The 27,999-nt window shown below is 50.7% G+C and overlaps 1 protein-coding gene across 1 annotated transcript in view; it reads left to right on the forward strand.

The window, feature by feature from the left end:
- The first annotated feature begins 7,749 nt into the window (after nucleotides 1-7,749).
- Nucleotides 7,750-27,999, forward strand: part of LOC100927448 — a 28,404-nt gene continuing 8,154 nt past the window's right edge. The window contains exons 1-11 of the mRNA XM_031949376.1: nucleotides 7,750-8,022; nucleotides 8,593-8,728; nucleotides 8,850-9,162; nucleotides 18,910-19,007; nucleotides 19,107-19,232; nucleotides 19,762-19,879; nucleotides 20,891-21,156; nucleotides 21,642-21,836; nucleotides 24,346-24,585; nucleotides 24,768-24,947; nucleotides 27,702-27,990. Coding sequence (XP_031805236.1) covers nucleotides 7,809-8,022; nucleotides 8,593-8,728; nucleotides 8,850-9,162; nucleotides 18,910-19,007; nucleotides 19,107-19,232; nucleotides 19,762-19,879; nucleotides 20,891-21,156; nucleotides 21,642-21,836; nucleotides 24,346-24,585; nucleotides 24,768-24,947; nucleotides 27,702-27,990 — 2,175 coding nt within the window. The 5' untranslated portion in view covers nucleotides 7,750-7,808. The remainder of the gene's footprint in view (nucleotides 8,023-8,592; nucleotides 8,729-8,849; nucleotides 9,163-18,909; nucleotides 19,008-19,106; nucleotides 19,233-19,761; nucleotides 19,880-20,890; nucleotides 21,157-21,641; nucleotides 21,837-24,345; nucleotides 24,586-24,767; nucleotides 24,948-27,701; nucleotides 27,991-27,999) is intronic.

Here is a 27,999-nt window from a genome sequence, read left to right on the forward strand (position 1 = left end):
GGTCCTCCTGACTTCAGGGCTGGTGCTCTATTCATTGCACCACCTAGCTGCCACCTTGATTGGCTTTTCTAAGATTTCTTTCTTCTGTCTTTTCTTCCCTCACTCCCTTCTTCCTTTCTTCTTTCCTTCCTTCTTCCTTCTTTCCTTTCCTTTTCCTTATTCTTTCTTTCTTTCCTTCCTTCTTTCTTTCTTTCTGTCTTTCTCTTCTTTCCTTCTTTCCTTTCCTTTCCTTTCCTTTTTCTTTCTTTCTTTCTTTCTTTCTCTTTCTCTCTCCCTTCCTATTTCTCTCCCTCCGTCTCTCCTTCTCTCTTCCTCCTTCTCTCTCTCTCTTCCTTCTTTCCTCTCTACATAGAGAAATGACCCTCTGAGAAGAGGAAGGTGGCAAGGACACAGAAGGAAATCTAGTTAAAAGATATAAAAATATTTCTTTAAAGCATGGAGAAAGGATGTACAAAAAGATGACACATTCTCCTCTCCCTCCCTCCCTATTTCTCTCTCATTACCCCCTAGGCTGGGAGAAGAATTCAACAGAAGGGCTGAGCAGAGGTAATTACTGCTCAGCCCATTCTTGTGGCAGTTTAGAAGGAAACATGATGCATAACCTTAGTTGTGGCTGCTGCTCTCTCTCCCAGTCCCGGGGTCTCCTTCCCCAGAGTCCTTTCCTTGCACCGTGGCCCTCCTGTCTCCCAGCTGGAATGCATGCCTCCAGTTTAAGGGGATTTGTTACTCTAACTTAGATCTGCAGAGAGAACAGAGATTCTCTTGTCTCTTTCTTAAGTTGGAAGCTTCTTGGTGCACTTATTCCTTAGAACATGAGGCCATAGAAAGTGCATAATCCAACCTTCAGTGTTCTGTATTTACCACAAGCTCCCGCCGAGCCCGTCCCTGTGCTGGGCACTGAGGATGGAAAGCTCCTGTTCTTTTCAGGAAGAGGAGGGGAATGAAATCCTGGAGATTTCCAGGGGTGAGGGGTAGAGGCGGGGAAGGCTCGCCTTCTCCCTTCTCTGGAGGAGATGGCCCTTAAGCTGAGCCCCCAAGGAGGCTCTGAGAAGAGAGGGAGGACCGCTTTCCTCGCATGGGGTAACAACAGCATCCAGGTGGGTGGGGATGGGATGGTTGGTCTGAGGAAATGAGGTCAGTTCTCCTGGAAGAACAAATACATGCAGCAAAGTACCGGGCACTGAGCCTGCCAAGGCAGGCCGGAGCCAGATTGTGAAAGGCTTCAAATAGCAAACCGACAAGCTGGCGTTTCCTCCCAGCAGCGCGAGGCGTTCCAGCAGGGTCTGACTGAGTCAGCCCGGCTTTAGGAATATCCATGTGGCAGCTGGGTAGGGTGAGCTCGGGAGAGGACTGGGGCAGGGATGAAGGCGATTAGTCTGGGTCTGACACTCGGCCGCAGCCAGGTGAATATAAAGGGGAGAGGAACCATCTCCTGCGCAGGTGCCCAGACATGGGAGAAGAGCCCAAGCTCTTGTGAGAGACAGGCTGGAAGTCAGGACTCGGACTCTCCGGACAGCGCTCTTTGCAGCAGTTCTAGGAGCTTGCCTCAGCTTTCTGACCTAACTCTGGCCATGGATATAATCAGTTAACTCCGGGTGACTAAAGTAAATCCTTCTTGGGACTCCAGAGACCTGATTTCTAATTCTGGCTCTGCCACAGTATCCCCGTGTGACCATCGGATCTATTTGGACCACAGATCTCTGCCAGCTGAGGAGTTTGCAATGGAAGACCTCTCGAATCCCTTTTAATCAAAGGGAACGTACCCTTGTTACCATCATTATCCCGATTCCATCCTAAAGCCCCCTGCTCTCTCATAGTTCCCACTAATTGCTCCTAATTCTGCCTTTCTGGGACGAAGCAGAAAAAGTCCCGTCCTTCCTCCACACTGACAATTTTTCAGATAAAAAGACAGTTATTATATTCCCCTAAATCTTCATTTGTATGGGACAAATTTTCCCCAATTCATTCAAAGAGTGACCCATCTCTAAAATAAATTAAAAGTTCAGGATAAATCATGGATCACCCACCACAGAATTTAGATCTGGAAGAGATCACCTGGACTAGTCCCTTCATTTCACAAATAAGTCAATTGGGGTCTGAAATATACATATATTTAACTTATACTTTAACATATTCAACATGTATTGGTCAACCTGCCATCTGAGGGATGGGGTGGGTGGGAGGAAGGAGGGGAAAAGTTGGAACAAAAGGATTTGCAACTGTCAATGCTGAAAAGTTACCTATGTATATTTCTTGTAAATAAAAAGCTATAATTTTAAAAAAGGAAAAAAAAGAATTTAGACAAATAAAATAAATAAATAAATAATAGATTGGGGTCTGGACAGAGGGAATGTTTTGTCCACAAGCTCACTCGTGGTGATGGCTGGAACGGGGATTTGGATCCGGGATATGACTGAATCCAGTCACATTCTTCCATACAACTTTTAAATCTTCAGGTATAGAGGAAATTTCCCAGCTCTGTCTCAGATTTCGCCTCCGAACAGGGCCACACCAGCTTCATTCTCAGTATAACCTTGACAAGCACTAAATAAATGGCAACAAAAATTAGTGTAAACAAGTCAGAGACTCAGGTTGTGGCAGGGCAGGAACTGCTCCTTGGCTTATTGTCTTTTTCTCTCTCTCTCTTCTTCCTCCTCCCCCGTTCCTCCCCCTCTGCTGTAGTTTCATCATCCCAATGGGAGAGGACAGTTGCCTTGAAGTTTGTTGCCTGGGGTTACTATGGCTCCCTGAAAGTCTGAGCGTTATGAGAGCTGGGAAGGCTCAGGAGTTTGCACTCTGAGAGACCTGAACCTTCTAACCCCAAGGAGCTAAATCCAGGAGAAGGTAAGCCCGAGTCCGTACCATTCTCTCGCCCTGGAATAGCCATGATCGATGACTGGGAGCTTGGGAAAGACCCATAAAAAAAGCTGAAAAACTCCATGGTCCAGTTCCAAATGAACTTTTCTCCTAGTCATGTCAGCTTGCAGCAAGTAGAGGGCTATATGGCATGATATCAGGGTCCCCACTCCCATAATCTCTCCACAGAGAGAGTCATAGGGTTGAGAACATGGGAGACCGTGGTCCCACTGCTCTTTGCCCTGGTAGAGTGTGCTTGGGTTCAGCTCTAGGTGCCACTTTTTAAGGAAGAGTACTGGCAAGCTACAGCATGCCCAGGAAAGGGCAGCGGCAGGGTGGGAGGGCTGGAGACCAAGCCCTTTAAGGTCAGTTTGAAGGAACTAGAAACATTTACCCCAATGAAGAAAAGACTTAGAGGGAATCTGGGAGAACCTCCTTCCTGCGTCTGAAATGCTGTCACATGGAAAAGCTTGGCCGCTGAGGACAGAACCGGGAATAGAGGCAGATTCAGGCAGACAGGAGGAAAAGATTAGAGCTAACAATTAGAGCGGGGCAAAAATGGAACAGGCTGCCTCGGATGGTAATGAGCTCCTCATCATGAAGGGTTTCAAGCAAAAGCTGAGTGAGATTTGTTGGATGTGTGATCGAAGGGTCCCCGAGTTACCTTCTGATTTAGAGATTCTGTGATTCAAAGATCTCTTCTCTGGGTTTAAGATGTTGCTGGGATGCCAATATTAGAGCTTCGTTCCTTTAGACCTTTTAAATCCCTCTTTTACCATCCCAGCCTTTGAAAGGGATGGAACCTTAGCTCAGAAGGGACTGACAAGAGCAAAAGCTTCCATAGAGTGATGAGGTGGGGAGGGCTGTTTCCCAAATCTCTCCCCTTGCCTCAGAAAGGCACTTTTCTTCCTTGAGGGAAGCTCAGGGTTAGGATTTAGCAGACCCTGAGATGGTGGGACAAGTGAGTCACACAAGATTGACTAGTAATTCATTTTACTTTACAAAGCCCTTCTCAGTCATTTCTCCATGACTCTTCTTGGAATTTTCTTGGCAAAGATCTTGGAGAGGTGGCCGTTTCCTTCTCCAGGTCATTTTATAGATAAGGAAACTGAGGCAAACAGGATTAAGTGACTTGCCTAGGGTCACACAGTTAGTAAGTGTCTAAGGCTAGATTTGAATTTAGGTTTTCCTTCCAGGCTCTATCTGTTGCCAACTTAGCTGCCCTACCAAGTCCTTGCCTTATAACAAACCTGTTCAACAGGTAGAGTGTAACAAAGAATCGTGTCCCATTTTTTCAGACAAAGAAATAGGCTCCAAAAGGTTGTGATTTTCCTAAGTTAGCACAGCTAGTAAGTATTGATTCTGGGATATGAACCCAAGGTTTTCCCGAAACCAAGCACAATATTCTATAGAGAAACTACAATAACGGAGGTTAAAGTGTTTTCTGAGAGCAGGGCTGGGTGCTAGGGAGGGCAGCAGGGAAATACAGGCCTCGTGGACCCAAATGGAGTCAAGAAAATGGCAGAGACACAGGGCCAGAAGGAAATGGGGCTGGGGCAGAAAGCCAGTTCCCAAGCCCTCCTCTTTTCCCCATGGAGGCCATTGTCCTGGGCTTCCCTCAAGCCTGGATTCTCCCAGGTCAGTGGGCAGCTGGAACCTGGCTTTTCTCCCTGGGCTTTCAGGCTGCTGAGCCTTTGGAGTGGATCCCCCCACAGGCATCCCCCACTCCTACACTTGAACTAGTGATTCCTGCTGCAAAGATCCTTCACTTGGAGAGAGCAGGTTCAAGTGGGACCTTGCCTAGCATCTCAGGGGCCCTGGGGAAGAAGCCCCAAGGTGGTACCAGGCAGCTGAGGGGGGAGAGAGCGTCTCATGGTGAAAAATACCCTTGACTTCAAGGCAGGAGATCTGGATTTGAGATTCAGCTCAGCCAGTCACTGCCTGTGTGACCTTGGAAGCAGGGAGCCTTCCTGAGCCTCAGTTTCCTGATTGTTAAATCAGAGGATCAAAGTAGCCAGCCGCAGGTCCTTCCTGATTCTAGATTTGGGGTACTAGGTCCCCTCCCCTTTCTGAGCCTTAGTTCCTGTCATGATTGGACTGCATGATCTCTGAGCTCCTCCCAAGCTCTGACAGGCTGTAATGGGGGCTCCGAATGGGGTGGGGACTGAGTGGATCACACCGTTAAGCAGCTCATTGTCCCACTTACACGTGAGTCTAGCTGGCTAGCCTCCTTTCCACTGCCTCTGTTAGAGATGGAAGAAGAGGAAAAGGAAGGGAATACCCATTTATTAAGTGCCTGCTGTGTACCAGGTACCACATCAAGCAAATTACAGATATCTCAGTTAATCCTCACAACAAGTGCTGTCATGATCCTCATTCTATAGTTGAGGAAACCGAGGCAGAGGTTAAATGATTTTGTCCACGGTCACATGAGATTTGAACTCAGGTCTCCCTGGGTCTAGGCCCAATTCTTTACTCACTGCCTCCACGAGAGGAATTTCTCTAAATATTGATTACAGACCTTACTTTTTTTTTTTCCTCCAGAGATTAGGATCTCGGATCTAGAACAGGAAGGTACCATAAAGGATATTTAGTCCATTCTCTCTCAATCCCATCACTTTTCCCATAGGACCTATAAAGACAGAGAGCCGGATGTGTAAACACAGACTACTTTAATCCATCCACCCCCCTTCACACTCCCCATACCCTGGTGGGCTGCAAGACTGGGGGAGAGAGGCTTGACTTTGAAGGCACATACTTTACATATAAATTGTAACTAAGGGGGTACAACAGGGGTCTTGTCCCAGGGCACCAATATCTGGAGTTTTTTGATTTCATACACTTTCAATAAGGAGGAAGGAACTCCATTTGATCCCTTCTTAGTGAGAACAATTCATTTAGAACAGAATCTAACAGATGGATGCTTCTGGGTGAGTTGCTCTTTGGCTGGGCTCGGCTCTCTCTCCTCTACCCACTCCCACCAGTGCCTTTGAGGAACTTTCCAGCCTGGGGACTTTCATCCTGGGGTCTCTCCTTTAGTGGGATTTGTCTCCAACAGTTGACTTTGAGGGCACGCTTTGTGCTATTAGCCCCCAGCCCCAGAATAGCTTGTGGATAGGGGGCAGTGTCCCATCTGCTGGATCACCTGGAAACCTTGCAGAGCCTGGGGACCAGAGGAGAGTGAGAGAAAGAGCTGGATTCTAACCCTAACTTTCCTAATTCCCAGCGGGGCGACCCTGGACAAATCACTTAACCTCTCTGCAAAGTGGAGAGAAAATTCACTTGTATCAGCTCCCTCACAGTGAGTGAGGCAATTCCCAGAAGACTGGGAGCCAGAATTACCTCCAAATATCCCCACTCAGTGCTCCAGGTGGGCCCGCTTTGTCTGAAGCGGGTATTTGGGGCCCCTCTGCCCTCCCTTCACGGCTGAAAGCTGTTTCTTTTGTTAACAAAAGTTGTATTGATGCTTTGGACTTTTATATCACAGTAGTTTGTGAGTAACCTCTTCCCCCTTCCCAAGGTCAACCTCCCCCCTTTCTCAGGGGCAAAACTAACGTTGGCGTGGACCGTGTCTGACGTCACATACAGGATTTCACAGCCTGATCCCCAACCTTTCCCCAGAAGGGAGGGAGATCCGGCCCCTCCTTTCTTCTCTGGGGACAACGCTCGGCTTTATAATACCATGGCTTTTTTTGTCCCCTTTGTTACATTGTTATGTTTTCTTGGTTCTTCAGACTTTGTTCTGCATCAGTTCATACAAATCTCCCCGCGCTTCTTTTCATTCCTTGTTTCCTGTGATATGTCACTTTTTATTCAAAGATCACAATTTTTTGTTTGTTTGTTTGTTTCCCTGAGGCAATCGGGGATAAGTGACCTGCCCAGGGTCACACAGCCAGGAAGCTGAGATGAGATTAGAACTGGGATCCTCCTGACTTCAGGGCTGACACTGCACCCACTGGGCCACCCAGCCGCCCATCAAGGACCAGAATTTGTTCAATAACAGCGATAACTGGACTTCCTGCGGAACCTTAAGGTTTACAAAGTGCTTTTATGTGGAACCACCCCCATCGACGGACCCTCACTTTTGTTCCAGCTCATCACTATTAGCAACAGCGGCTCTGAGCCCCAGGAGATCGTTGCTTCTTGATTCCAGATGACCACGCTGTTCCTCGCGGTCACTCCAGCCCAGGTTTGGACTCTGCTCACTAAAGCTCTGGGAATTGGTCCCTCAGGGCTTCTGGGAGAGACCTGAGGCATCCCTGCCCTCCAAGTTTGGGGGTTTTCATCACATTCTCTGATCCCCCCCAATTTTCCCCAGGACTCCCTCCCAGACCCCATTTACTAATGGGGTTTCTAATCCTCCTCCCTGTGTCCCCCAAACTCTCCTTGGCTGTGAGTTCTGGGGCCTTGCCTCCTCTCAGATGCCCATATCTGTCCTGGGCACACCTGAGAAGTGGCTTGGGGCAGTCATAGAGAGGCAGCCTTGGTGCCGGGGGACCTGGGGGCAGAAACTCTCTCGAACAGCCCCTTTGGACATAACCTTTAGGTTCTGGGCACCTTGAAAGCCCCCATTTTTTTTTACCTCCTGAGTTTAGCCCAATGCCTGGCACGCAGTAGGGGCTTCATAAATGCTTATTGGCTGACCCAGGCGCCTCCCCAAGACTGTTGCCACAGAGCTGATCTGTGTTGGCAGAGCCTCCCCATAGGAAGTTCTTTGTGCCCCCGAACCTGTGGAAGACAGAGGTGGCCGTGTCCTTCGGGGGCCGGGCAGAACCACGGGCCCAGGGCCCCCTGGGCCAGGCTGGGAGGGGGAAGGGACCCGCTGCTCACAGCTGCCCGCACCAGCCCGGTCAGAGCGAAGTCTGTTTTATTTGTTTTCCTCCTAGCAGGTGGGACCGTGCGTGAGTTGGAGCTAGACCAGATAACTGGGGCCCGGCTACCTCAGAGACCTCATGCTCCCCGGCGCCAGCTTCCCCTGCAGCATGTCCTCCCAAGGCTGGGCCCCCTATTCCAGCTCGCCCTCCCGGGACAGAGGCTTTCTCCAGGGCCTGGCCAAGGGTCCTTCCTTCCTGGGGAGGCTTCAATGCCGCCCGAGGGCAAGGTCTATGGAGCTGCCTGGCGGCCCCCCCAAGGTCTGCCCTCCTTCCAGGGACCCTCAGGAGGAAGAGAAGGGCCAGTTCCACTTTTCAGAAGGGCTGCCCCGAGGGGTGGGGGGGTCTCCTGGCCCACTGGCCCACCACACCCATCCCTTGGCACTGTAACCCCCAGAGGGAGTCCCCAGAAGAGCCGGGGCAGGAAAGTGCGGGGCCCCCCAGCCTCACCATCTCAGCCCGGGGCTGTCTCTATCCTTGGCACTTGTGACTAAAATCCCAGTGCGTGTCACCACGCGTGACTTTCCTTCTCTCTTTTCCTCTCCCTCCTTTCTACCCTTGTTAGTTCTCGGTTGTCCTTTCCAAGGGACCAGGATCACTGCTAAGGCCCTGGACTCGCCCTACCTCAGCCCTGCCAGGCTCCTCTCCCTAAGGGAGGCCTGCGTCTGAGGCTCAGGATGCCCGGGGACTTGGCTCTGACTTGCTGCGTGATGATGAGTGAATTATTTAAACTCTCTGGCCCCTAGTTTCCTCATCTGTGAAATGGGCATAATTCCCTCCTGAATTCCTCCGGAGTATGTAGGTAAGGGCCTGTGGTAGTGAAGCTGATGAATGGCAGTGATGTTTGCTCTCCTTCCCCTCCCTCAGGGCCCATTGAGGGCCACCTCTGAATTTCTGGATTCGGGGACCTCCTCCTTCCTGTGGTGTCCCCAAAGCCCCAGACCCCTAGACAGATCGCCATCCCCCAGCCTGCTGAGAGACATCCATCCCACCGAGCCCAGGTGAGTGTTGTCAGAGCAGTTATGGCTAGGGGAAGGGGGGACAAGGGGACCCAAACCCAGAAGTCCCACTCCCACTCCAGAGTTGCTTCCTCTCCCCATTTACCTCCTTTCTCCCCTGCAGCCCGTTGTCCTGGGACCTCTTCGGCAAAAGCTCAGATCCACTCCTCGGACGGCGGACTTCCCTGCCCCACCTCCTGGACTGGGCGGGCAGTGGGGTCCCCGGCAGGCCCCTGGCCCTCCAGAGCTGGAGCCGGTCGGAACAAGATGTTCGGCCGCCATCTTTGCTGGACGGTGTCCCTCAGCGGGTGGAGCTGGTGGGCCAGCTGCAGTCGGCCCGTGGGACCCCAAAGGAGCGGGCCCAGGAGACGCAGAGACTGGAGAAGGCTCTGGAGCTCAGTCAGATCAAATGTGAGCTGCTAGACCTGAGGCAGAAGGTAGGATTCCACAGCGTGTGTCTCCCAGTGGGACGGCAATCTCTCCCATCCGTCCCCGGCCCGAGCCTAAGTCCAGCCCCTCTGCGGGGGATCCATGCGACCGAGAGGGCCAGAGGGGGGAGATCTGAGGAAGGGAAGGCAGCAAGAGCTCACTCAGGGAGGGCCTCCCCCTGGAGGCTTCCAGAGCCAGCCTTTTGACAGGAATCTCTGCTGTTTACTTCTCAGTTTTCCAAAGCACTTTCTCAGCCATCCTTTCACTTGACCAGATTTAGAGCTGGAAGGGACTTTTAAATCCATCTAGACCATGGAATTCTTTCCTTTGTGTGACTGTGTGATGGCCCCGGTTTGACAGGGTGATGAAGTCTATGGACCCGTTTCTCCGAATCTTTTTAAAAAAGTTATTGAAGCAAATGCTCAATTTTATTTATTTTTATTTTTTAATAGCTTTTTATTCACAAGATATATGCATGGGGAATTTTTCAGCACTGACGATGGCAAAACCTTTTGTTCCAATTTTCCCCCTCCTTCCCCCCACCCTCTCCCCCAGATGGCAGATTGGCCAATACATGTTAAATATGTTAAAGTATAAATTAAATACAAAATATTTATACAAGTCCTAACAGTTATCTTGCTGTACAAAAAGAGTCGGAGTTTGAAATAGTGTATAATTAGCCTGTGAAGGAAATAAAAAATGCAGGCGGGCAAAAATAGAAGGATTGGCAATTCTATGTAGTGGTTCATAGTCATCTCCCAGAGTTCTTTTGCTGGGTGTAGCTGGTTCAATTCATTACTGCTCCATTGGAACTGGTTTGGTTCATCTCATTGCTGGAGATGGCCAGATCCATCAGAATTGATCATCATATAGTGTTGTTGTTGAAGTCAAATGCTCAATTTTAGTAGAGATCAGTGAAAATCAATGTACCGGGTCTTTTTCCCCCTTCAGATTCATTGGCATCCATGGAGTCCATGTGCAGTTTAACCTAACCCCCTATTTATAGATTAAGAAACTGAGCCCCAGATAGGTTGAATGTCTTGCCAGAGCATCACAGCGAATAAGTGTCAGAGGCTGGTCTAGCTGCCCGAGATCATACAGAGCCAGAGCAGTGCAACAGGATGGGAAGGACTAGAACTCGGGTCTCGAGCCTTCTTCGGGGTTTTGCCCCAAATCTTTCTCTCCCAATGATTGCCTCAGGAGCCCCCTCCAGGATTGCTCTGCTGAATTCTCCTGCATCCCACCCTCCAAGGAAATCACCAATAGCCTCACGCTCAGCCGACCGTGAAGGGCACAGACTCTCTCATCAGCACGTTATCTGTGCTCTTCTTGGTCACAGAGTCTGCTCTTTCCCGGCCAGGGGCGATTTTCATTTTGGTTTTTTCTTGTCTGGCTTCTGGAAAATGCTGGGTTTTCTTTTCCTTCTTCATCCCTCCTTCCTAAGAGGTAGTAATGGGTCAAATCTTCCCGGCCGGTATTCCAGACCTTGAGTTCAGGCCAAAGTCACTCAGAGATATCTACTGCGCACTGAGCAGGTCTTTGCCTGCCACGGTCTGATCCCAGGTCCGGGAATTTCCCTGAACCAGAGCCTGGATCCTCCTTTTCCAGCTCCTCCCCTCATTCTGCATCTAGCTTTCCCCGGAATACAGTATGTCCCTGGGTCATCACGTACAATTCAGGGTGATGTTGTTAAGAGACACATTCATTAAATTATGGAATATTACTGTTCTGTAAGAAATGACCAACAGGATGATTTCAGAAAGGCCTGGAGAGACTTACACGAACTGATGCTGAGTGAAATGAGCAGGACCAGGAGATCATTATATACTTCAACAACAATACTAGATGATGACCAGTTCTGATGGACCTGGCCATCCTCTGCAACAAGATCAACCAAATCATTTCTAATGGAGCAGTAATGAACTGAACTAGCTATGCCCAGAAAAATAACTCTGGGAGATGACTAAAAACCATTACATTAAATTCCCAATCCCTATATTTATGCACACATGCATTTTTGATTTCCTTCACAAGCTAATTGTACAATAATTCAGAGTCTGATTCTTTTTGTACAGCAAAATAATGTTTTGGTCATGTATACTTATTGTGTATCTAAGTTATATTTTTATATATTTAACATCTACTGGTCATCCTGCCATCTAGGGGAGGGGGTGGGGGGGTAAGAGGTGAAAAATTGGAACAAGAGGTTTGGCAATTGTTAATGCTGTAAAGTTACCCATGTATATATCCTGTAAATAAAAGGCTATTAAATAAAAATAAAAATAAAAAAATAAAAAAAAAGAAAAAAAATGCACTGGGAAAAAAAAAAAAAAGAGACACATTCATTATTGACCAATTGAAGCATCCCTCACACTTAAGAAAGTGGCAGTAAGTGGGGATGCTTGATGGAAACCACAAGAGCCAGGAAGGGGGAAGCATGAGCCAGGAGAGAGCCTCACTTCCAACACTGGCTGTGTGACTTTATGCAAGTCCCTGAGGCTCATTTTCTCTATTTTTAAAGAACAGCAATATTTCTTCTATTTATCTAATAGTATTGTTGGGAGAGCCATGTGAAGTGTTTCTCACAGCCCACTGCTATAGACGCATAGCACTTGGCAAATATTACGTTGGCAATGACTGTCATTGAAGGAATGGAAACATCATCATGGGGAAAAGTGATGAGATGCGTTCTATCTAACTTGAACAAGCAGGATCAGGACCCACAGGTAGAAGTTACAGTTAATATGACCCAGGATTTCCTAGAAATTTGAGTTAAGGATGGCTGCCTTGGGAGGTAGTGAGCAAAATGGTGAAAGGATCTGGAAACCTTGTCATTGGAGAGACTGTTGTAAGAACAGATCTATGTAGGACAGTAAAATTTCTGAATTTGATGAAATTCCCAAGACTTCCTGATCCAGATCCCAGTTGCTCAACAACATCCCCATTAAGAAGTCCTTCTAACCTCAACTGGAGATCTTCAGTTCATACCCATAGTACTTGCCATTTGGGGACATCGTTAATTGTTAGGAAACTTTCATCTCAGTATTCTCTTCTGACTGCTCCTGGTCCTGCTCTCTGAAGTCAAACAGAACAAATCTGACACTTCTTTTATGTTACAATCCATTAAATACATGTAGACCACTGTCACGGACCAAGCTAACCGTCCTGTTTTCAACCAAACCTCAATTTGCTCTCATGCTCCTGCTTGCCTTCCTCTGGACACTCTCCAATGATAACCTTTAATGTCTTTCCTAAATTTTGGTACCAAGATTGAAAGAGAAAAGACTTGGCAGAGGAAGGGGCTTGTGGGAGATTTCAGTTTGACTAAATTATTCCATTAATTTCTGAAGGTTTTTCTTTTAATTTTTTTTACTTACATTTACGTGAGTAAATGAGTAGGAGAAGGTGAGCAAGTATTCCAAAAGCCTGGAAATATAGGGTAACAAAACATTATACAGGAGCTTGAATTTTCTCAACTGACAGGCTCTGAGCAGAGAAGTAGTTTGGCAGAGTTTGCTTAACAAAGATTAGACTAACAATGGCTTGAAGGATGAAGTTAAGGGGCCAGAGGGCACAGTTAAAAGATTTAGTGTGTGTCATAGTAAAGAGATCTGGGTTTGAATTCCATGTCAAACGTTTACTTGCTACATGATCAGAATGTAGTATTTAACTTCTCAGAAACTCAGTTTCCTCGCCTGTTAAAAATAGGAGATAATAATGTACTGGTTGCCCCACTGGGTTGTTGTGAAGAGATTAGTCATAGGAATGGGAATGGGAATCTAGAAGTTGGGGTCAGCAGTGATGGTGACATGTCTTGGGTGTGGCAGGAGGAATAGAAAGGAAGAATCCAGCAAAAGAGACTTTGAAGAAATAGGATCCACGGAGGTTATCCATGAGAAGGGAAGGAGAGGGAAGAGTCGTAGAGGAAGCAGAGCACTGTGGGAACCTAGCTGTCCTGTTCTCCTGAGTGAAGGGTTGTCCTCTTGCACAAGAGTTTGAATCTAACGCCCGTGATCCTTACAGAAACCATGAAATCAGAAATAGGACCAAGGTTTGGGTGAAAAAGATAAAAATCTGGTTTGGGTTCATACCGAATTGTAGATATCTCTGAGACATCGAGGCGGAGAGATCACAGGATCTGAGGTCATAGATCCAAGAGAAAAAGGACCCCAGGGCCATTTAGTTCCACATTCTCATTTTGTGAGGTCTGGAAATATCTGGAGATCTTTTTAGGATCCCAGAAACTTGTGTCAAGGGCAGGACTAGAGACAGAGATTTGGGAAACACCTGGAGGGAGGGGGGGCTAAAGGGGTGGGCGCCAGGGGCTTTGCCAAAGAGAAGAGGGGAGAGAGCAAGGAACAGAATCCGGGAGAATGGCACGTTTAAGAGCTGGGAAGAAAGGGAGCCGGCAATGCAGGCAGAACGAGGCTCCCTGAAAAGGCGGGAGCAGGCCCAGAGAGGGTGACATCCCTGAAGCAGGAAAATGAGGCATGAAAAAGGGGGGGCCGGACAACAACTTCACAGAGAGATGGAGGAGGAGGAGGCCATTGCGTCTGCAGATGAGAGGGCCACTGGTGACTTCAGGGAGAGCAGTTTCAGGGGACCCGTAGTGATGGAAGCCAGATGGCAAACAGTGGGAACCAGGCTAGTGAGATAAGAGAGGCAGCTTGGAAAGGATGTTTGATATCTTTTGTTTTTATGTTACCTTCGTTTCCAATTATCTCCCTGCTCCCACTCAGAGAGCCAAGAACTAAAAAAAAGAAACATCTGAAAAAGGCAGTTCAGTAAAACACACCTTCAGTTCTGACAGTTTATGCAAAGCCCCATCCCCGCAGGAGCCCATCTCTGTGAAGGATTCTCCCTGAAGATCCAGATGAATGTGAGCCTGGCCCTGTCGGCACTGGGTCTTCTAGGCCTTATGTTGGCATGGAGACCCTGCCTCTGACTCTTAGATCTGGCAGGGGAGAACAGACTTTGCCTTTACCTTCCTGTGATTGGAAAAAACAGCACATTTGAATCCTTTCGTGTTAATTCTATTCGTCAAACACTCGTTAAGCATTTACTCTGTTTAAGGCACTGTCCTAGAGAGCTGCTACACACATTTCTCCCCTCTTTTATGATCTCTTTGGGATACAGACCCATTAAAGACCCTGCTGATCAAAGGGTATACACAGTTTTATAGCCTTTGGACATGGTTCCAAACTGCTCTCCAGTCCCAAGTCCACCAACAATGCATTAATGTTCCAGTTTTCCCATATGCCCTCCAACACTGAGAATTCAAAGGAAAAATAGGAAATACTGTAGTCGCTGCCCTCGGAGAGCTTACATTCTACGGGGGCTATGGACACAAGGAGAATGCAAGGAATTAATTTTTTTCTCAATAATATTTTATTTTTTCCAATTACATGTAAAGATAGTTTTCAACATTTATTTTTATAAAATTTTGAATTCCAAATTTTTCTCCCTCCTTCCCCATACTGCTCCCCTCCCCAAGACAGCAAACAATCTGATATAGATTATAGATGTACATTTATTTTAAACATATTTCCATGTTTGTCATGTTGTAAAAGAAAAATCAGAACAAAATGGAAAAGACAAAGAAAAAGCAGACAGGAAAAAAAAGGTGAAAATAGTATGTTTCAATTTGCATTCAATCTTCATAGTTTTCTCTCTAGATACAGATGGGACTTTTTATCCCAAGTCTATTAGAATTGTCTTGGATCACAATATTGCTGAGAAGAGCTAAGTCTATCATAGCTGATCATCACACAATCTTACTGTTACTATATGCAATATTCTCCTAGTTGTGCTCACTTCACTCAGCATCAGTTCATGTAAATCCAGGATTTTCAGAAATCAGTCTGCTGCTTGTCATTTCTCATAGAACAAGAATATTCCATTACAACATATATGGTAACCTACCCAATTGATGGACATCCACCTAATTTCTAATTCCTTGCCACCACAAAAAGAGCTGCTACAACCACTTTTGCACATATGAGTCCTTTCTCCTCTTTTATGATCTCTTTGGGATACAGACCAATTAGACACTGCTCGGTCAAAAGATATGTGGTTCTGTAGCCCTTTGGACATAATTCCAAATTGCTCTCCAGAATGATTAGATCAGTTCTCAATTCCACCAACAATGTATTAGTGTTCCAGTTTTCCCATATTCCCTCTAACATGTATTGTTTGTCCTATCCTGTCCTATCTTAGCCAATATCAATTGTGAAGTAATACCTCAGAGCTGTTTTAATTTGCATTTTTCTAATCAATAGTAATTTAGAGGATTTTTATATGACAATAGATAATGTTAATTTTTTCATCTGAAAATTGTCTGTTCGTATCCTTTGACCCTTTATCAATTGGGGAATGACTTGTATTCTTACAAATTTGACTCAGTTCTCTACATATCTTAGGAATAAGGCCTTTATCAAAAAGACTGGCTGTAAGCTTTCTGCTTTCCTTCTAATCTTGGCTACATTGGTTTTGTTTGTGCAAAAAAATTTTAATTTAATGAATACAAGGAAAATTGAGGAGGGAGGGTGGGAGAGTTAATAACTTGGGCAGGAGAGTCAAGGAAGGCTTCATAGAGGAGGAGGTGATACCTGAGTTGGACCTGGCTGGAAGACAAGCCTTCTTAGAAATGAGCAGGGAGAAAGTCATGTAGTGGCTCAGGGCCCCAATCTTCCATTTTTTCATTTATTTATATGTGATCATATCATTCTATGAATGTATTTCAGGAAAAGGGAAGAGTTTGTGAAAATGCATGGAGATGGGAAATGGAATATCAAATTCAAGGGGAAAGTTGTAAACCTGTTTAGTTAGAATGCAGCATTTGTAAAGGAGAATAATGTGAAACAAGACTATAAAGGTAGATGGGGGCTACACTGTGGAGAGCTTTAAATATTAAACTAAGAGATTTTTTTTTAAACTAAAGGAACATGGAGCTATTAAAGATTCTTGAGTAGTGGATTGACATGAATAGAGATAGAAAGGGTCTTCTTGCAGCTTCAGAAGCTTGTAATATAAAGAAAAAAGATTTGAAGGGAGATCAATTAGGAGGCTAATTAAGTAATCCTGGTGAGAGATAATGAAGGCTTGAAAAAAAGGCAGTAAATTTGTGAATGAAGAGAAGGAGATGTACCAGATGTGCCATGAAGTTAGAGTTGACAAAACTTGGAAACCGATTTGATGGGGAGATGAAAAAGTGAGAAGAGTTAACAAGGAGAAGCGGAGGAACTGGAAAGATTGGAGTGCCCTTGAGACAGTTGGACAAGTTTAGAGCTCATGGATTAGGGTGGGAAGATAAGAATACGGTTTTGGACATGCTGAGTTTGAGCAGCCTGTGTGACATCTAGAAGTCCTGATGGGAGACAGAGAGAAACAGAAACAGGGAAAGAGACAGAGATAAAGACAGAGAAAAAGGAGAAATTCACATACAAAGAGACAGAGAGAGATAGAGAAAAAGAGAAAAATACACAAAGACAGAGAGGGAAAAAAGAAACACATACAGAGAAAGAGATAAATTGAGACAAAAAAAAAGAAACAGAGACAAAGACAAAAGAGAGAGAGAGAGAAAGAGAGAGAGAGAGAGAGAGAGAGAGAGAGAGAGAGAGAGAGAGAGACTGAGACAGAGAAAAAGAGGAAAATACCCAGAAAGACAAAGACAGAGGAGAATAAAAAAGAAACACACACACACACACACACACACAAAGACAGACCAAGTCAGTGAAAAAGAGAAACACAGGCAGAGAAAGAGACAGAGACAAAGACAAAAATACAGAGACAGACAAACAGAAGCAGACTGAGACAGAGAATAAGAGAAACACAGACAGAAAGAGCAGAGACAGCCAGACAATGAGAGAGAGACAGAGACAGAGACTCAGAGAGATATTAAAGGTGAATAAATCTGTAGATCTGGGAACCTAGGAATGATAAGTGAACCCTCACTAAAAAGTTACAGAGGCGGGGGAAGAGAGCCTAGGACAGAAGCCTAAGGAATTGACTCTTGGTGATCAAGGGATCCACGAGGGAAGTAGAGAAGGAGCCAGGAGGAGAGCCGTGGAAGAATTATGTCACAAAAGCCAAGGCAAGAGAACGTGTGCAGAAGGAAGGGATAGTCAGCAGCATCAGAAGGTGGTCAAGGAGGATGAAGCCTGAAAAAAGCCTCTTGGAATTAAAAGCTGGTTGGGAAATTTAGAGCTAAAACTGGCCACCAGATTGCCCACAACTGGGAGGTGAATGGGAGGCTGGGAAAGGGATCAGTTCAGCCATCCCTCCTTGACCAGTCGCCATGACTCCTGCCTGGCCTGGCCCAGGCTGGTCCTCCTCCTGGAAGGTCTCAGCTTCTCCACCCCAACCCATTTCTCATCCCCTGCACTGCCTGAAATAGCTGCGCAGCTTCCCTCAATCCCAGAGCCCAGAGAAGGCGCAGACCTTAGCAGCCATCCTGCATCCCCCCTCTTCAGACTCAGTGAGGGGCCCTTGCTCCAAAAATCCAGGAAGGGGGTGCTTGCCCTCCCAAGGCAGGCTGTTTGATCTTCCTGGAGCTGGTGGGAGGGAGGCAGAGGAAGGAGGTAGCTGAGGATTTCTCCCATGTACCAGTATTTTGAGGGGCAGAACATGGCTTCTGCTTGAAGCCTGTGGCCCTGAGCCACGAGTGACCAGTCTTGGGCCACTCCTCTGCCAGGCTCCTTGTCTCTTCTGGGACCTATACCCCTCCCTTATAAAGGACGGGGTGTTTACTCTGGGGGCCAGACCACTTCCGTGCTCTGAACTGCAGGCACTTTCCACCCCCTGGTCCCTGGTCCCCTGTTCTTCCTTCCCTTTCATTGCAAGGGGAGTCTACAGTTGTCCAGAGCCTGCAATCCCTTGGCTAGATTTCAAGGGCACCCCTCTAACCACTTAACCTCTGTCCTCACTCCCCCACCAATGGTCCCTGTTCCAGCCACTCTCCCATGGAGGCTCTTGCCCCACGTGCTCCTGGTTCTGGTCTCTGGGGCCTAGCCTTGAGTCCTGGTTCTGGTCTCTGGGGCCCAGCCTTGGTCCTGGTTCTGTCTCTGGCCTTCCAAAGTCCCCTTTTCTGGACCCCGGCTGCCCACTCCCCGTGCCCGAGGTCCCAGCTGCAGAGCTGCAAAGGTCAGGCCTGGGCCTCGGTGCTCACCGGCTCTCTGCGCCAGCCACTCCCCTATGTCTAAAGTGATTCTCAGAACGGCTCCGCGGCCACGTTCCAGTGATGGCGGGAGCACCTGTCGTTAGACAGCGGGTCCCTACTGTGGGACTCGCACCTCATGCTCCCTTGCCCTTTGGAAGTCCCTTGTCCCAGGTTGGGGACCTCCCCCCAGACCTACGGTCAGGACGCACTGGAGAACTAAGGAGGCAAGTGAAAGGCGCCGGGCAGGGGCAGCGTGGGTGGGGGTCTGCGAGACATACCTGGGCTGAGGGTCTGCGAGACGTACCTGTGATGAGGCTGAATCTCTGTAGCTGGGAATGTGCTTCTGGCTGCCAGGACGACGAACCTCTGAACGCTGGGTCTGGGATCAGAAAGAGGGGCCCCCCTCTCCTCAGTGACCCTGATGGCAGGGACCCTGGGCAGCGGTCCCCCTCTCCTCAGTGACCCCCGTAGCACCCCGGAACCCTCGGCCGAGCCTTTGACCTCCCTCTGCCAGGGATCCAGGTCAGGGATGAGGGGAAGGAACCCCTGCCGGGGAAGCAGCCCACCTTGGTTCCTTCCACCTCTCCTTTCATGGCAGCAGCTGAAGAGCTCCCTCGTTTGCCTGCAATGGCAGAGAAGAGAACTAGAGAGCTCCAGGAGGCAGGAGCAACAGCAGGACAGAGAGCTGCACAGCAAGTGAGGGGGGGGCCCTGAGCCGGGAAGGCTGAGGGAGCAGTCGGGGGATGGGTGGCGGGAAGGAAGGACCCTCCTCCCTTCCCCCATTCTCTTCCCCAGAATCCTGCACCTGCAGGCAGAAGTGAGCAAAGTCAAGTTGTGTTTGGACAGAATGAGCCAGAAGCCACTGTTTGTGGAGGACCCAGAGGTGAGAAGGGCCAGAGGAAGCAGGGAGACCCCCTGCCCGTGAGCCCCGAGTCTGCTACCGTGGGGGGCAGCAAGAGCATCTGGAGGGGCTGGATGGGGGAGGACAGGGAAGGGACAGCCCTCAGCCGTCACTGGGTTACCCCAAGCGCCCACCCCTAGGCACGGGGCCAACAGAGGCAGAGGGCACGGTCTCTGCTCCTTCCAGCAGAATGACTGGCGATAACCCAGGGGTTAGAGAGCAGGGGGAGGCACAAACTCAAGGGTCAGTGTGAGTCATGAAGGGTTATATGCGGCAGGGCGTCAGAGCGGGAGCCTTCCCTGGAGGAGGTGAGAGGGGAGGCTTCCGTAGGACAGCAGCAAAGGGAAAGATGCAGAAGGGAGGGCAGAGTCAGAACTGGCCATTTTGGCACCAGACGGGCTCCCTTGGAGCGTGGGACTCATCCCGAGTTAGCTTTCTGGGAAAAGTTCGAGCTCTGGGGGACCTGGATACAGCCTGGGGGGGGGGGGCTGAGCTTGGCAGCAAAGCTGCCCATGGAGGCTCTTCGCAAATCGGGATTTATTGGGGAAGGAGGAAGCCGTCGCGTGTCCTGCGGGAGGGATTTTTCCGAGAAGGAGCCGAGGGCCGGGGGTCTATTCCCCTGGAACAAAGGGGCCGCCTCTCCGGGCGCAGGGCTAGTCGTCTGAGAGTTTGCCTCCATCTCTCCACACATGACTGGCCTGCCCAGGATCACACGGCCACCATGTGTCCCAGATGGACCTAAACCTTCCTGGGCTTGTGTCCGGCCCAGTTCTGGTTCTGGAAGCAAACACGGGCCGGGTGGGAGAGAGCGGAGGGCTCAGAGAGGCTGGAACGGGGACCGTTTGTGGGGGGATGATGGGGGATAAGGTTAAGTGACTAAGGGGCGCCCTTGGAATCTAGCCAAGGGATCACAGACGGGACAAGGCCCAGAGAGAATTCTGGCAAGGTCTCTGCAAAGTGAGCTCAGCTTTGGGGTCCCTGGGCTGTGGGAGGGCTCCAGAATGCGAGGAAGGCTATGATGGGCTCCTCCTGTCCTCTCTGAGCAGGGGGAGCCCAGCCTCGGACTGGGGGGCCTGGGGGCAGCCAGGAGGCCATCCTCCAGGAACCGGGGGTGACAGAGACGCCCCGTCCCGGCCCAGCCGACTCCTCTTCGGAAACCATTGTTGGGAGCCGTTGGGGGGGGGTACTTTAGTGAGCACTTCAGAAGTGGGAATGTCCATAGGGAGTGAGAGATCACCACAGAGAGCGCGGCTAACACTCTGGGCAGTGTGACCGGGGTTCTTTGAGGCCATTGGGGTAAGTGACTTGCCCAGGGTCATACAGCCAGAAGTGTTAAGTGTCTGAGGCCAGATTTGCACTCAGGTCCTCCTGACTTCAGGGGCTGGGGCTCTACCCATTGCGCCACCCAGCTGCCCTAGACCAGGGGTTCTCAACCTGGGGCCATAACCTTGATTTTGTTTTTTTTTTTAGAAAAAATTTATAATTTTTATTATAATTTATAATTTTACTTCTATATAATTGATTTCCTTTTTTGATACTTTACATTTTTATGCTTTTAAAAAAATTGTTCCAAGAAGGGCTCCAAAGGTTTCACCAGCCGGGGTCCGTGACAGAGAAAGGGTAAAAGCCTCTAGCCCACAGGGGGCTGAGGGCGTTTAAGGCTGGTTTTTGTTTCCAGGAGAAGCCAGGCCCGGGTGATCAAGGACAGGAGTGGAACTCTGATGCCAGTGAGGCTCTGGGGGAGGGGGAGGGCCTGCTGGAGGGCCCAAGGGCCTCTACCCCCCACAAGTCCTTCGATGTGATGCTCCTCCAAGAAGAGCTGGCGATCATCAAAGAGGTAACCGGCCTGGCTCCCTCTTCCTGGGCCCCCTGCCCTTCTCGGAACGTGACTTCCCGAGAACTCAGAGCCCAGAACCTCACAGCCAGAGCAGGCACAGAGAGCAGGTGACCCAGTTCTCTCACTAGACAGGTAGAGACCAGGGGTGGGGGCAGGTGTAGATGCTCCCCCAGAGTCTCCCGGAGAGTGACTGGCGAAACCTCGGGGCCTCTGACAGCCGCCAGTGCTCTGTGCAGGGGGGAGGAAGGGATATCTGGGGTCCTTCCAGCTCTTGGTGCAGACCCAGAGTGCCAGAGCCTGCCGAGTGACCGCTGAGAGTGTCATTAGTGTCGGGAGTAGAAGGGAAACTTCCCGGCCCCAATCCCAGGATCCTGTGGTGTTTCCAATGTTCTTAAGGAAATAGAGTAATAATTCCAAAAAGACCTTTTCAGCGTCCGCCCCGGGGAGGGGGGTTTCAAAGGGCCTGAGGGACCGGATTCCCAAGAGGGTGAGGAATGATTTGCCCCCTCCTGAAGCCGGGCCCGGGGTTAGGTGGGATGGGGAGGGGGGGGGACGAGGGAAGTGACCCACCACCCTGGGATGTCACCCCTAGGAGGAGCAGTTTCCTTGGAGGAGCGGGAACGGGCCCTGAGGACCTCCTGGACCAGCCCACCAGTGCAGGAGAGAAGGTTTACGGCTGGGCCCAGGTCCCGGAGGCGGGCACCCGCTGGTGGGAGAAAATGGCCCTGCTACGGTTTCCAGGGGCCTGGGGCGGGTGGCTAGGCCCTCCTGGCAGGGGAGTGAGGAGGTAAGGGGTTTTCTTTGGGGGTAGGCCCTTGCGGACGCCCCAAGCCAGTTATTGATTCTGTGAGAGACTTGCAGAGGGGTGAGGGGAATGGGGGCAAGGGTCCGATTTGTATCCTGACCGGCCAATGGGCAGAGTCCGTTTGGTTTGGGGTCAGTGCCCTGTTGTTGATTTTAGAAGGGTGTTTAACCCCCCATCAGGGATGTTTTGGGGATCCCTGGAGGAGGCAGGGGCGCCCTACCCAGATGCCCAGGGGTGGGGAGGGGAATTAGGGAAGTGGGACCCAGAGTTGGGGAAAGGACTTGTCCTTTAGGTGGGAATGGGCAGTTCAAAAAAGTGGCCAATGGGGTGAGGGGAAGATGGAGGGTCCCGGTTGAGGTGGGGGGGGACCCCCTTTTTCCCCAGATACCCTAGTTCCAAAGCCGCAAACTGATGGGGAAATGGGAAATTCCCCCGCCCCTGGGAGGGGTTTTGGAAAGGCGGGGGGGTAAAGAGTTTGAAATAAAGGGGAGGAATGAGGTTCAGAGACAGAGGAGAAGGTGTGGGGGCCTGGAGCCCCTTGGTTATCCAGACCATTTTATGCCCAGATTTTACGCCCGTTTTAGAGAGTGTCTCCCCTGGGAATGTTCCCCTACCCAATGTTTATACCATTAATTTTAAAGTTTTTAATGTCCTTGGGATTCCTACTTTTTAAAAAGAATCCAAAAATGTTTTTTTTTTTAGATCCCTTCACTTTTGAAATATGTTCCCTGAATTTTTAAAAAAGAATAAAAAATGACCAAAAATGGAAAAAAAAAAAAAAGTGGTTTAGAAAATAATCAATATGACATTGTTTTGTTTATTTTTAGTTCCCTTTTAAGGAAGGGATGGAGATGTATTTTTCCCGCCAATGAAATAAACCCTCCTTTTTTTTTTGACATTCAAGGATAGAGGAAACATGAGTGGGTATAGATTTTTCCCTCATGTCATTTTTTTTTAGAATAAATTTTGGGTAGCCCTCATGGTAATATATAATAATTTGAGCCCGGATCCAGTCAATTTTCAGAGGTTTGGTTAGATTAATGCGAAATATAATTTTATATGAAAGAATGCCCATGTTTTTTGGGGTTTTGTTTTTTTTGTTTTTTGTGAGGAAAAAGTGGTTTATGGTTAGTTAAGTGGAGGCAGATTGTGGTCCTCTGATTTGGGGTGGTGTTTACCCTGATTTACGTTTTTGGGTTTTGGGGGGTTTGGTTTTATAACCCCTTTTGGGGAAACAGATTGAATTTCCCGTGGTGCCCCACTGGCCATGTTCCAGAATTTTCCATTTTGTTTTTTTTTTCCTTTTTTCCCCAGATTTTTCCAAGAGTTTTAAGGTGAAGAGGAAGGGGGTGGTTTGGGTGGACAGGTGGACCCTGGGACAGAGTGGTTTGAGGGGAAGGTGGGGAAGACAATTGGGAGTTGGAGAGGAAGTTTGGTTTTGAAGGAATTTTCCCCTTTTTTGGGTTCCGTGGTTTGGACCATAATTGGAGGTTTGACCGGGAAGGAAAGGACCAGAAGAAGGGAAGAAGAAAAAAAGAGAAAGAGGAGTGTGTGAAAGTGAAGTTTTTTTCAGGGGAAGGAGACCAGTGAGTGGGAGGGATGGTGGTGAAGATGTATGGCCTTTTTCTGGAAGTAAAGGGGGACTTTTTGGTTCCTCTGTATCAGTGGTTTTTTTTTTTCTTCCCTTTGTCCCCTCTAACTTTCCTTTTGTTTGTTTTGTTTTGGTTCCTCCCCTTTCTTTCAGTTTTAACAATTTGAGGGAAAATTTTTACTGACAATCGTTTTTAATTTTTTTTGTGAGAAATTGGGTTATGATGGGGGCCAATTTAGACCTTGATGGGTGGGTTATCCCTATAAAGGTCAAGAAAATTTTTTCCCTATGTTTTCAAGATTTTTTTTACGGATTTTTGAAATTTGTGTTTAATTTGGTTTTTTACAGTGTTTTAAGGGTTTTGTTTTTATTTTAAAATAAGGTGGAAATTTTTACCATTAAATGATTTCCCTCCTTTCCTCTATCCCTCCCAGATGGGAAAAATTTACAAGTTAATAATATTATAGAATATGTGGATTTTTTAATCATATAATATAAATGTGTATAATAATGAATATATTATAAGTTAAATTTAAATGTTAAACCAAATGTATTAAATATACAACCCCGCAAAAAAAAATGATGGAAAAAAAGAAATAGTAAAGAATGGGGGAGGAAAACCCCCAGAGGGGGCCCGGGACAGGGAGGGAGGGGGCAGGGAGGGGGGAGCCCCGGGCGGGAGGGCCAGAGGGAGGGTTCCCACCTTTTCCCCTCCCCATTTCTGCCAGCCGAGCTCCGGGGAGGGGCCCAAGGCCTCCGGGTGGCGGCCTGGGGGGGGAGGGGGCCCCGGGCCCGGTGAGCAGGGGCCGGAGCAGGCAGGGAAGGGGGGTTGGTTCTCCCTCAGGAGCTCCCTGCCCCCCCGGGAGCCTCATCCCCTTCCCCCTGGCTGTTCGGTGACAGGAGCCGGCCGAAGGTCCTGGAGCAGGAAGAGCTGGGGGCCCCGGAGATCGGAGGCCCGGTCCGCCCGCCCCCCGAGGGGTTGGAAGGGAGCCGGGGGGGCTGGACCGAAGGGGGCCCTCCGCCCCGGACCCCTGCCCAGGAGGCCCCAACAGGGGTCCGGGACCTCCCGGCAGCCAGGGGTCCCACCAAGGGCGCCCATCCGGGCCTCACCTGTTTTGGGAATGAGGGGGGTCCCCCACGGCCTCCCTCCCCCCCACGGCCTCCTCACGGCCTCCCCTCACCCCCGGGGAGGGGCCCGCCCTGGGGGCCCACTTGAACGTGCTGTTTCTCCTCCCATTCCCCCGGACACCGAGGCGGGCGGGGCCCCCTTCTGGCCGGGACACCCTCCACACCGGCGCCTCCCCTGTCCTTCCGCCCCTCAGACGGACGGGCCCCACCCCTCAGCGGGCTGGAGGCCTGGCAGAGAAGGGGAGGGCCCCGTCCCTGCAGGCCCAGCCCGGGGCCTGCAGAGGGGGCGTGCGAGGTCGGACCCCCAAGGCGGGCCCGGTCCCGGACCCCCCCAGGGGGCCTCAGCCCTGCAGGGCCCGCCGTCCCTCAGGAAGGTGAGGCCTCCCTTGCCCCCGCGGGGCCCCTCCGCCCTGAGGGACCCGCTGGGAAAGCCCCGCTCCCCGCGAAACCTTGGAGCCCCCCGGGGGACGACGGCCACCCGGTTTGGGGCCGCCTGAGGGCACCGGGGTCCCGCCCGCTGGCCGCGGGGCCCCTGGGGCGGTCCCCCCCGGGGGCCAGGCGGGCGCGGGCCCAGTGGCGGGGAGGCCCTCGGGGGGGACCGGAAGGGGCGGACCCCGGGGGCGCCGGGGCCGGCCCCCCGGCTTCCTGGGCCCAGTGGCCGGGGCCGGGCCTGGGGAAAGCTCCGGCAGGGCCGGGCCGGGGGGCTTTGGGGGGAGGCCGGGCAAGTCCCAAGAGCCAGCCCCAGGCATGGGGCGAGTTTCCCGGGCGGGCGGGAGGGGGAGGCGCGGGGAAGGTTTGGGGATAGGCGGAGGTTGGGAAATAAAGAAAATTTGGTTGGGTAAATTCAATTTTGGATACAAAATTTTTCCCTTGGGGTTTGTGGGGAATTTTTGCCTGTTTGGGATGTTTATTTCAAATGGGAAAAAGTTTGCCCCATCCCGGAGTTTGGGAATAAAAAAGGAATGGAAACATAAGTGGGAGGAGTTTAGGGGGGGGTTTGGTCTCCCGTTTGGATGGGTTTGGGTAGCCCGGGTGGGTTTAGGACAGAGGAGGGCGTTTAAAAGGGAAGGACCGTGGGAGGGGGGCGGGCCCGGGAGGGGCCGTTAGAAGGGCCCGGAGCCCCGGGTGGGGGATGGGAAGGTGGGGTGGAGGGAGGGCGGGGAGAACCTAAGAGGGGTTTTTTTTGTCCCCTCTCCCTTTCCCCCCCGTTTTGCCCGTAAATTTGGGGAAGCGGGGCCCTGAGGATTGTTGGGATGGACCGTTCGAGGGGGGGGCCAGGGGGCGTTGGGGGGGGGGGCTTTATGGGGGGGGGAGAGTGGGGAGCCCGGGGGTTTTTTTTACCGAAGGAAATGAGGGGGAAACTGTACCAAGGGGGTGGGAGGCGGGGGTGGGAAAGTGAGGCCCTCCCGAGAAGGGGAGGGAGGGGGGAGGGGTTTTGGAGGGTTTCCCTTCAAAGTTTTTCCCTTTGGGGTTGGGGGGGGGTGTGTTTCCTGGGTTCCCAGTAGAAAGGATTGAGGAGGGGTGGAGGTTTTTTCCCTTTTCCCTTTCCCCTTGGGAATGGGGGAGGGGTTTGCTTTGGGAGGAAAAGGCTGTTTTCCTAGGGATTTGAGGGGTCCCCAAGTGGGGTGGGGGTGGGATTGGCCCCCTGAGAAATGGGGTGGGGCGGCCCCCTGCCCGGGGTTTTGTTTTGTTGCAGCGGATGGGTTTCCCCCCTTAAAACCCCGGCCAAAGGAGTTAGGGGAATGGGGGGGGTGGAAGTTGGGGAGTTTTGGGGGGGTTTTTTTTCCCTTGGCCCTTGAAACAGGGGCAATTTGCCCCGCCCCATTTGTGTTTGGCCCTTTAGGGGGGGTTGGGATTTGGGGGTTGCCCTTTTTCCCGGGGGGGGAGAGAGGGGGGGGGTTTGTTTGGGCCCCTTTGCCCCGTGGTTGGGTCCTTTTGGGGGTTGGTTTGGGGGCCCGGCAAGGGAGGGCCCTTGCCCCTTTAGCCCCGGGGGGCCGGGGTTTGGGAAATGCCCGGGGGGGAGTGGGGGGTGGGGGGAGGCCCCGGGGAAAGGGAGGGAGGAGAGTGAGGGGGTGGGAAGGGGATGTGGGAGTTTTGGGGGGGGGCTTGGGGTTTTTTTAACCCTGGGGGGCTGGTCCCGCCGGGAGAGGTGGGGAAGGGGGGGTGGGGGAGTGGGGGAGGGGTTTGGGGGATGGGGTGGGGGTGGGGGATGGGGGGGGGAAGGGTTGGGGGGTTTCCCTGTCCCGCAGAGAAGTTTGGGGCTTTGGGAGTGAGGAGTGAGGAGTGAAGGAAGGAGGAAGAGAGGAGAAAGGGTGGTTGGGATCCCGGAGGGGGGGGGAAGGGGTCCTTTTGGGGGGGGTGTTCGTTCCGGTTCCCGGAGGAGGGAGGGGTGGGGTGAGGGGGCCCTGCTAGGGGGGTGGAGAGGGGTTTGGGGGGTTGGGGGTGGGGGCGTGGGGTCGGGGGGGTGGAAAAGGAAGGGGGCCCGGGGGGGGGAGTGGGGGGAAGAGTAAAAAATTTGCGTTTGGAAGCTGTGCCTTTGGCCCCGGAAAATTAGTGAAGAGGTTTGGGGTAGGGTGGGGCCCTTTTTTGGGGGGGAATCCCCAAATTTTTCCCTTTTGTTTTCCTTATGAAAGGGTTTTTTTGAAGTTTTTCCCGGGCCAGGGGGTGTTTCTTGTCCCCGGGTGTGGGATTTGCTGGGAAGGTTTAGGGGGGAAACCCGGGGGGGAGGTGGGGAGGGGGGAAGGGGTTTTTGGGAAGAGAAAAAATAAGTAAAGAAGGGCTTAATTGTTTTGATGGATTTTTTTTCCCATTTTGGGGGGATCTGAGGACCCAAGGTTAAGGGGTTTTGAGTCAGGGGGGGTGAAGGTGATTAAAGGCCCTGGGTCAAAGGGGGTGGGTGTGGGAGATCCCTGAGGGGGGAGGGGGGGGGAAGAGGTTGGGGAGGGGGGGTGGGGGGGGGAGGGCCCCTGGAGCCCAGGGAGGGGAGGGGCCCATTTTAAAGGAAAAAAAAAGAAGGGAGGGTTTATGGAGGGAGGTTTTGGGGGGGAGGGAAAATTGGGGGGTAAGTGAGGTTTGTTGTGTTTTGTTTTTTTTGGGTTTTGTTTTTTTTTTTTTTTTGTTGTTTTTAGGGGTGTTTTCCCCTTTTTTTGGGTGTTTCCCCCTGTTTTTGGGTGTTTTGTTTTATGGGGTTTTTTTTTCTTTTTTTTTTCCTGTGTTTTCCCTTGGGTTTGGTCCTCCCTGCCTCTCTCCCTCATGGGCCCCCTGTCCGTCCTCCCCGCCTCCCTCTCTCCCTCATGGGCCCCCTGTCCGTCCTCCCCACCTCATGAGCCTTCCTCTCCCCAGCTCCGGGAGAGCAGAAAGGAGAACCTCAGTCTGGAGCTGCTGGTGACTTCCCTGCGACAGAAGCTGGAGGAGAAGTAAGGAGCC

This window comes from Sarcophilus harrisii, chromosome 2 (genome assembly GCF_902635505.1).
Source record: "Sarcophilus harrisii chromosome 2, mSarHar1.11, whole genome shotgun sequence".
NCBI lineage: Eukaryota > Metazoa > Chordata > Mammalia > Dasyuromorphia > Dasyuridae > Sarcophilus > Sarcophilus harrisii.